At 48.4% G+C, this 9,786-nt stretch overlaps 1 protein-coding gene across 1 annotated transcript; it reads left to right on the forward strand.

The window, feature by feature from the left end:
* Window positions 1-975: 975 nt before the first annotated feature.
* Window positions 976-9,786, forward strand: LOC122924090 (lysosomal amino acid transporter 1 homolog). Its single transcript, XM_044275013.1, has 8 exons — window positions 976-1,109; window positions 2,849-3,042; window positions 3,480-3,609; window positions 3,692-3,779; window positions 3,929-4,074; window positions 6,599-6,691; window positions 7,541-7,726; window positions 9,264-9,786. Exons 2-8 carry the CDS (start codon window positions 2,858-2,860, stop codon window positions 9,366-9,368), a joined length of 933 nt encoding a protein of 310 aa, XP_044130948.1. The 5' UTR covers window positions 976-1,109; window positions 2,849-2,857; the 3' UTR covers window positions 9,369-9,786.

The raw sequence follows: 9,786 nt of genomic DNA on the forward strand, positions 1-9,786 counted from the left end.
TAGAGGCGGGGGCTGGGCGCGGACATCAGTACAGGGTCACTGCATCAGTGAGGAGGACAGAGTCCACAACGCGTTTCACGGACGACCCGCCGCTTCATCCGGGGAGCCAGAGTATAACCATAATACAGAAGGGACAGCAAAAGGTGGAGAAATATTTACAAGACAGGTCAAAGATAAAAAAACATAAAAGGCCACCGGAGGCTACAAAACTGCGTCCATGGTGGTATACTGCCCAGCATGAAAAAAAACGGATCAACAGATTCCTCCAGAAACCGTTTCAGCAGATGGGTCAGTCCTGAGGCTCACCGGACGCACGGATTCCGCACACTGGCGCCGGATGGTCTGAACGAGGGCGCGGAGGAGCTGAAACGCTGATTTCTGGATTTCTAAGCGCTCATGCACACCAACTGTTTTTCTGTGTCCATTCCGGTTTTTTTTTTTGCAGCCCGTATGTGGAACCATTCAATTCAACGGGTCCGCCAAAAAAACGGAAATGACTCTGTGTGCATTGCGTTCCGCAAAAAATAAATAAAAAATTGAGCATGTTTTATTCTGGTCCGTTTTGTGGTTAAGGACAGGCACTGTTACAGTGGATTTGCATAAAAACGGATGAAACATGGACGTCATCCGTATTTATTTCTGATCCGTGTTTTGCGGACCACAAAATACATACGGTCGTGTGTGTTAGATTTATTCTTGGACGCAGCAATCTATCGATACGTTTTTTGACTCTCCGCAGTGCACTAGTATTGCGCAGTATACCGCCGCCCCTTATCAGTTCTATAATAATAATGCTATTATAATAATATTTTCATGCCTTTTATTTTTTTCTCCCCTTTAACCTGTCTCATACCCACCCCCCACCCCCTGCTGTAGATTATACAGGGCCCCAGGACCTGCAGAAGTGGTGCTGCCCCGAGGAAACGCACTGCGGGTTTTATACTTCCCCCCGGCTTTAGGTCTCCGTACACACGGCGGCTCAGTCACAGGGGCAGGAGAGGTGAGGAGTCACGTGACTGCCGCGGGTCATGTGATGCTGTAGAGATCCTGACAGGAATTGGGTAGTGGAGAAAACAACGGCAGGCGGTGTGAGGAGGCTGGAGAGAGCGGTGAGTACAGGGGAGGGGGCCCCGACAGTACACAGATAACACAGGGGCCCCTGACTGATGATATACAGATCCATTATAACACAGGGGCCCCCTGACTGATGATATACAGATACATTATAACACAGGGGCCCCTGACTGATGATATACAGATACATTATTTATAACACAGGGGCCCCTGACTGATGATATACAGATCCATAATAACACAGGGGCCCCTGACTGATGGTATACAGATCTATTATAACACAGGGGCCCCTGACTGATGATATACAGATCTATTATAACACAGGGGCCCCTGACTGATGATATACAGATACATTATAACACAGGGGCCCCTGACTGATGATATACAGATCTATTATAACACAGGGGCCCCTGACTGATGATATACAGATCCATTATAACACAGGGGCCCCTGACTGATGATATACAGAATACAGATCCATTATAACACAGGGGCCCCCGACTGATGATATACAGATCCATTATAACACAGGGGCCCCTGACTGATGATATACAGATCCATTATAACACAGGGGCCCCTGACTGATGATATACAGATACATTATAACACAGGGGCCCCCTGACTGATGATATACAGATACATTATAACACAGGGGCCCCCTGACTGATGATATACAGATACATTATAACACAGGGGCCCCCTGACTGATGATATACAGATACATTATAACACAGGGGCCCCTGACTGATGATATACAGATACATTAGAACACAGGGGCCCCTGACTGATAATATACTGATACATTATAACACAGGGGCCCCCTGACTGATGATATACAGATACATTATAACACAGGGGCCCCCTGACTGATGATATACAGATACATTATAACACAGGGGCCCCCTGACTGATGATATACAGATACATTATAACACAGGGGCCCCTGACTGATGATATTCAGATACATTATAACACAGGGGCCCCTGACTGATGATATACAGATACATTATAACACAGGGGCCCCTGACTGATGATATACAGATACATTATAACACAGGGGCCCCTGACTGATAATATACAGATACATTATAACACAGGGGCCCCTGACTGATGATAAACAGATCCATTATAACACAGGGGCCCCTGACTGATGATATACAGATACATTATAACACAGGGGCCCCTGACTGATGATATACAGATACATTATAACACAGGGGCCCCTGACTGATGATATACAGATACATTATAACACAGGAGCCCCTGACTGATGATATACAGATACATTATAACACAGGAGCCCCTGACTGATGATATACAGATACATTATAACATAGGGGCCCCTGACTGATGATATACAGATACATTATAACACAGGGGCCCCTGACTGATGATATACAGATACATTATAACACAGGGGCCCCTGATCATCTTCATATACTGGAGCAGGTACTGATGACTGTGAACAGGCCGGACGAGCTCCCGCACATTCCTGCCATCACTTTGGAATGTATAATGGATGTCGTAACATGTTTCATGTATGACGGCACACCTCACGTGTATACTGTTACTCCAGTCACAACTAAAGCTGCATTCATAATTCTGCTCTTGCGTAATCTGCAGAACCACAGTCCTGCTTGCTGCAGGGAGCAGCAGTGACTTGGAAGGTCCTGCAGACTGTGAACTAACAGGATACCAGCAGAATTGTGATTGCAGCTCTGGGTGTGACTGGAGTAGGTTTGCAGTGATTATATATAAGATTTTTTCTTTTCAGGCCTTCAGCATGTGGGCACAGCACTACTCCTGGAGCCTGGACGCTCCTTCTCCACCAAAGAACTTTTCCGACTGCCTCAATGGTACGGCCTGGGTGTGGAACGTGTTCAATGAGTGCGCGGCGGACGGCCGGGATCTCGCCAGCGTCTGCCTGGGCCTCGTCTCCATCTTGTGTTTCGTAGCTTCCACCTTCCCGTGAGTAGACGTTTAGTGGTCGCAGAGTCAGGACTTCCCTCATGCGGGGAGCAGATACAGGATGTTGGGTTCGTGCCGAGGACGTGGCTGACTCAGGTGCTGATGTGACGATTCCCCGACCACAGACGTCCCGTGCACACTGTAACCTCTTACACATTCTTTCCAGAAGTCTCCCTGCACTGAAGCAGCTGCTCAGCCTGAGCCTCCTGCTTCATGAACACTATACCAGTACTACGGTGAAGACTGACACACGGTGTAATAGGAAAGCATTGTGCTAAAGCTTCCGCTGCTGTTCCCACCTGCCCGTGTGTCACCCATAGTGGCGTCATACATCAATCCATGTCACTCCGGGTCTTTGGAAAGCTGGGTGACCCCCCGTCCCTATAGGCACTGTGATGGCGGTTGTCGCTCATGATTCTGTGTCTTCTTTTTCTCAGACAAGTGTACAAATCCTGTAAGACGGGGAACATGGACCGGGCGCTGTCCGTCTGGTTCCTCTTGGGGTGGCTGGCCGGGGACTCCTGTAACTTTGTGGGGGCGTTCCTGTCCCATCAGCTGCCCATACAGGTGAGTGCCCTCTATTCTTCGATATAACCACATGACCGTGTGACCTGTCCGCAACGTCACCATGTCCCCTTCTCTTTTGCAGACGTACACGGCGGTTTATTACGTGTTGGTTGACCTCTTCATGTGTTCTCTGTATGTGTACTACAAGTACCGGAACCAGGACCTGAGCAGTAAGTGGACACGGAGGAGGGGGCGGCTCTCGGGCTATACACAGGGGGCCAGAGGGCAAGTTTCACCTGAATTGCCCTCAGTTGGCGTCACCTGGTGATACCGCTGCGTCCTGTGATATAATGACTCGCCCTCCTTCCTCCATTCACAGCGGCTGTCAGGATAAACGCAGTCTGTGGATTCGCTCTGTTCGGTTCTGCTGCTTTGCTGCCTTTGATGGGTGGTCCGGCTGCGGCAGACGACGCCACCATAGTGGGCACCAGACGTCTGCTCGCCACAGATGACTCGGACAGCGAGGTGAGTGCTTGTTAAAACTAGATTGGGGATGAGCAATCTTCGGCACTTCAGCTGTGGTGAAACTACAACTCCCAGAATGCACACTTGCTTGGCTGTTCTTGGAACTCCCATAGACGTGAATGGAGCATGCTGACCCCTGAGCTAGATACTCGCTTAAAGGGCTGGTGTCTAGCCATCTGTAAGTTAATAGACCTTAAAGGGGTTCTCCCAGAGTCTGACCCCCACCGATCTCATATTGATGGCCTATCCTTAAAGGGATTCTGTCACCTCCCCTCAGCCAAAAAACGATTTAAAAGCAGCCATGCAGCACAGCTTACCTGGATTAGGCTGTGCTCTTTTATCTTGAAATCCGTCCAGCAGTTACTTCAAAAAACGACTTTGATCAATAAGGAAATGCGTCCTGAAGGTGCCCAGAGGGGCGTTTTTTTCTTCTTAGTGAGCCCAGTACCGCCCCTCTTTCAGTGCCCAGCCCGCCTTCCTTGTACTGTCTAACCGCCCCCAGCCTGCCACAGCCTCCCCTCCCTCTCCTCCCCCTCCCTCACGCCGAACGAAGTCTCGCACAGGCGCAGTACCCACTGAGGGCTGCGCCTGTGCGATCATCAGGAGACTGAGGGCGGCAGCTTCATCTTCGTCACTGGGCATGCGCCGAGCCCAGTGACGTCCGATGCTCGCTCTTCCCTGCTGACTGAGGGAAGAGCGAGCATCGGACGTCACTGGGCTCGGCGCATGCCCAGTGACGAAGATGAAGCTGCCGCCCTCAGTCTCCTGATGATCGCACAGGCGCAGCCCTCAGTGGGTACTGCGCCTGTGCGAGACTTCGTTCGGCGTGAGGGAGGGGAGGCTGTGGCAGGCTGGGGGCGGCGGTTAGAAAGTACAAGGAAGGCGGGCTGGGCACTGAAAGAGGGGCGGTACTGGGCTCACTAAGAAGAAAAAAACGCCCCTCTGGGCACCTTCAGGACGCATTTCCTTATTGATCAAAGTCGTTTTTTGAAGTAACTGCTGGACGGATTTCAAGATAAAAGAGCACAGCCTAATCCAGGTAAGCTGTGCTGCATGGCTGCTTTTAAATCGTTTTTTGGCTGAGGGGAGGTGACAGAATCCCTTTAAAGGTGTTTTCCCATCTCAGACAATGGGGGCATATCGTTAGTATATGCCCCCATTGTCTGATAGGTGCATGTCCCACCGCTGGGACCCGCACCTATATCGAGAACGAAGCCCCGAATGGGAAGGAGGGCGCACTGCGCATGCGCGGCCGCCCTGGCTCGGCTATTTCCGTCGGCCTCATAGAAATTAATGAGAGCATGGGCCGCGCATGCACGGTGCGCTCCCATTCACTTCTATGGGAGAGGCGGGGATTAGCGCTTGGTGGTGGACGGACCCCGGGAAATCTGGGGTCCTCCAGCCACAGCGCTCCCCTCTCCGTTCTTGGTATAGGTGCGGGTCCCAGCGACCTATCAGGCAATGGGGGCATATCCTAGTCTATGATGGGAATACCCCTTTAAGACAGGCCATTAATAAGTATGGGTACCAATACAAATGGACCATGGGACCAGCACAGATGCCTTCAGCTGCCAAGCGCACATGTAACAGATCAGCCGGTGTCATAGGTACAAAACTGCTGACAGATGCCCTTTAATGACCAATCTCATTTTGGCAGTGACATTTTCATTGCTTCCATATTTATCTACGTCTCCGTCCGCCATATGTGGGTTTTTTATTGTATATTTAAAAAAAAAAATACAACAATTGCGGAGGCACGGACCGAAATCTCACAGAAGCGCTTCGTAGTCCTTCTGTGGGCCTCCCTCTGTGCCTCTGGTCCCCACCGATCCATATCTTGCGGATTGCAGACCCATTCAAGTGAATGGGTCCGATCCGTGATACAGTGCGCACACGGCCGGTGCCCTTATATTGCGGAGTCGCTGTTTGCGGGCGGCTATACAGTCACGGGGCACGCACGTTTGTGTGCATGAGCCCTTAATGGCACCATTTAATTTAGATATTTCTTTTTTACTCCCTCTTGGGCACTGTGATTGTACAGTACACATGAAAACTTCTTTATTGCACTGCCTTATCCTATTACTACACTTTGCATCTGGAATCCATAAGATGTCAGGCCTGGGAGCCCGACATCCTCATAGGGGGGGACCCCTCTTTCCAACCACTCAGATGCTGCGGTCGACTCTAAGGGGTTAAACTGCTGGGATCTTACATGTACGTCGTGTAAAGGGCTTAGTCTTTCTATAAAGTTCTGCAGCTCTCTAGTGTCTCCGTTCCTCGATGTGTTTAGGATCCTTGCTTGCTGTCAGTGAACGAATACACACTTGTTTCCTGTTCACTGACACCAAGCAGAGATTGTGGGACATTGCTAAGAATGATTTAGCATAAGGCTGAGCACAGTCGATATAAAGCTCTTGTGGATTCCTGTGTACAGTTTAATGGCTGCAGCAATCGCTGAGATTCATCAAAATTGGTGTAAAAAGCTCCTTTGAAAAATGAATGTGTCCATATTTGTATATTTCAGCCTTTCAGCACCCAGGAGATCGTCGGATGTGTGATCGGGTCCATCTCATCCCTGTTCTACCTCTGCTCTCGGGTCCCTCAGATCATCACTAATGTAAGCACTCTGCCCTTCCATAGGGGGGCGCATGTCTGAAGGCAGAGGGTTGGCTACAGGTGCATTCTGGGAGAATCTCACCATCACATGGATTAACATAAAGAATAATCCTTTGGATAATGAACGAGTCTTCCGCTTATTAAGATCTCCGCTTGCTGGCGTTGGGTCATAGAAGATTGTTGACCCTGGATATAACGGAATCAGACTTGCGCTGTATTAGATCTGTACAGGGTTTTCAGTCTCTAACTAGAAACAGGAGTCTTTCTATTTGCAGACAGGAAACGGAGATCTTGAAAATGATGAGAAATTGAAACAAAGTATATTGTAAAGTTCCAGAAATTTTCCTTAGACATTATAGTACAACTCCCACAAAATATTTTATTTTTTTAACTGACCTGTTAGAAAGGTACATGATGTAATCTGAAGGGAAGGTAATCTTCTTAGCAGTGACTGTATTTGTGAGTTATAACCTCCCTTCTGCTCCTCAGCTGTGTCATGTGACCAGCACTCTGATCTCCAACTGACACAGGACAGGAAGTTACTTCTCTATTCATTCCTATGAGACTGACATTAAGGCTCCCATAGGAATACACAGAGAGACTGGCTTCCTGTCCACACATAAGATGCTGTGTTATTTGGAAAGTCAGAGTGCTGGTCACATGAGACAGCTGAGGATCAGAAGGGAGGGGATAACTCACAAATACAGTCACTGGTAAGAAGATTACCTTTACTATAGTTTACATCATGTATCTTTTTAACAGGTCAGAAAATAAACATTTTTGTGGGAGTTTTACTGTAATAATTAATTCATAAGCAGAACCCTGTCACTTGCCTTTCTGGTCTTTGCAGTTCCGGAGAAGATCTACTGAAGGACTGGCGGTGGTCCTCTTTGTCATGGTCATACTGGGCAACCTGACCTACGGCCTCAGCATCCTCCTGAAGAACCCAGACCAGGGCCAGTCTGAAGTCAACTACATTGAGCATCACCTTCCGTGGCTGATCGGGAGCCTGGGCGTCATGAGCCTGGACATGATTGTATCCTTCACTGTGTGGGCTCTGGGCAGCTCCCCGAGGTCCTGACCACAAGTGCCAACCTAGATGCCTCCATCTTGTAGTGGCAGTGAAGACTTGTGGCCTTTACCTGTGCAGCGTTTCTTCAGTACAAAGCCCTAGAGGGGTAACTTAAAGGGGTTGGCTGCCTTGTACCTAACTTTCAGTAATACCATACTCCCTACTGAAAGTCTTACACCTCTGTCTTCTACTGCGCAAGTGCTTAAAGCTGTCAGCGCAGGTGCAAATGCAGGATGTTAATTTCTTCCCTGGATATCCTGTACCTGCACTTGCGCAGGAGGAAGAGGCGCCAGCTTGGAGAATCTATGGACGCCAGCAGCTTTTTACACTGCTACCCATGGGCATCGGGAGTGGGAGAAGGCAACGCCACTAGGGTTATGTAAGTCTGGAGGCCACTTAGCAGACTCTTATGGCATTACACAATACCGTATGGCATTACAGAAAATGACCAACTAAGAGCCCCCCCCCCCCCCAACTATTACATGATGTTTGTCTTAAAGGGGTTGGCCAGTTTATATTACCAGCTGCACATGTGCTAGGAACAAAACATACATGTAGCTAGTAATACCGTAAGCACTGATGTCCTATAGCTTAATAAGAATAAGGTCCCCTGACCTGTGTGTCGGCGCTGCGCTGGAAACATGGCCGCTACTAGAGGATTCCGTTCAGTTGTATTGCGGTAACCTGACTGGTTATTGTAATCTCTCACCACGTAACATGATGTCTATCCATTATACACGCGAGATGTGCGCTTGTCACCAGAACCTAATGGTGTTGGTCGTGGGGCGATTCGTGCCCCCAGTTTGTAGAAATCATTCTTTTTTTTTATATTTGTAAATTAGCTTCTTGGTGCAACAAAGCCATTGCCGTTGCACCTGAGGCTCCATTCCTTTTCATTCCCTGTCGCACCCCCACAGATAGGGCCGGGCAGGGAAGGCACAATCGCACCTGGCCCCCGAAGTTTCACTTGAGCTTCTGGACTGTACTGCGTGTGCGGACAATTGAAGTGGTGGGGGCGTGGCAGGGAATCGCAAGGAGCGGCGTCTCGGGTGCAATGCCAGTGCAAACATTTGCACCAAGAGGCTAATTTGCATATGTTAAAAAGGCTGATTTCTACACGGATCGAGCTAGATTCTGGTGACAAGTGCATATTATCTTGTGCACAAAATAGAGATATATATATATACTGTATATCCCAGGGATCAGCAACCTTCGGCACGCCTGCTGTTGTGAAACTACAATTCCCAGCATGTTCCATTCATTTCTTTTGAAGTTCTGAGAAGAGCGGAGCACGTATGCTTGCTGGGAGTTGTAGTTTCACAACAGCTGGAGCGCCAGAGGTTGCCTACCCCTGGTATAGTCTGTTGATCTATATAGGAGGAGCATATAGATCGCCCTCTAGTGGCAGCAACAGAAATTATTTAGTAATACAAAATTAAGAAAAGGCCAAAAAGTTCACATTTAAGAATTTTTCACAATTATTTTCTTGACTCCTAAGCAGATAATTTTCCAGTCCTTCGTGTTCAGGGGGAAAGGTGCTAGAGACTCCATGGTGGGAGAAAGGGAACCGCTGCTGCGTTCAGACAAGAGGAACGCCAACCCTTGACAGGATCGGGCATTCTCCATGTTTCCAGCCCCCCATCTTCCTCACAGTTCATGCAGCTGATCTTCTAGAAAACATTTGGGGGGGTCACTTACTAACGCTGCGCAAGAGGGAATCAAAGACCGGTGTAAATGACCCCCATTACCTCTTTTTATTTAACCATTTCACTGTTGGATGAGCCTCCAGTGTGACATTGTAGTTAATTATTGATTTATTTTTTATTTTATAATGGACATTTAATAACAAATTTAGTTATAACTACTTTTTGTATTATGTTGGGATATTGACCTTTGAGGTCACACAAGGGAATATTGCGTTTCAGGCTACTTTCACACTCGCGTTTGGTGCGGATCCGTTCAGATAATACAACCGTCTGCATCCGTTCAGAACGGATCCGTTTGTATTATCTTTAACATGGCCA

This window comes from Bufo gargarizans, unplaced genomic scaffold (assembly GCF_014858855.1).
Source record: "Bufo gargarizans isolate SCDJY-AF-19 unplaced genomic scaffold, ASM1485885v1 original_scaffold_2222_pilon, whole genome shotgun sequence".
NCBI lineage: Eukaryota > Metazoa > Chordata > Amphibia > Anura > Bufonidae > Bufo > Bufo gargarizans.

What these genes read in the sequence shown, in the direction of transcription:
- LOC122924090 (XM_044275013.1), top strand. Translation starts at nt 2,858, where the DNA reads ATGTGGGCACAGCACTACTCCTGGAGCCTGGACGCTCCTTCTCCACCA. An exon ending in TTCGTAGCTTCCACCTTCCC is followed by an intron (nt 3,043 to 3,479) that starts GTGAGTAGACGT and finishes TCTTTTTCTCAG; the next exon opens with ACAAGTGTACAAATCCTGTA. An exon ending in CAGATGACTCGGACAGCGAG is followed by an intron (nt 4,075 to 6,598) that starts GTGAGTGCTTGT and finishes TGTATATTTCAG; the next exon opens with CCTTTCAGCACCCAGGAGAT.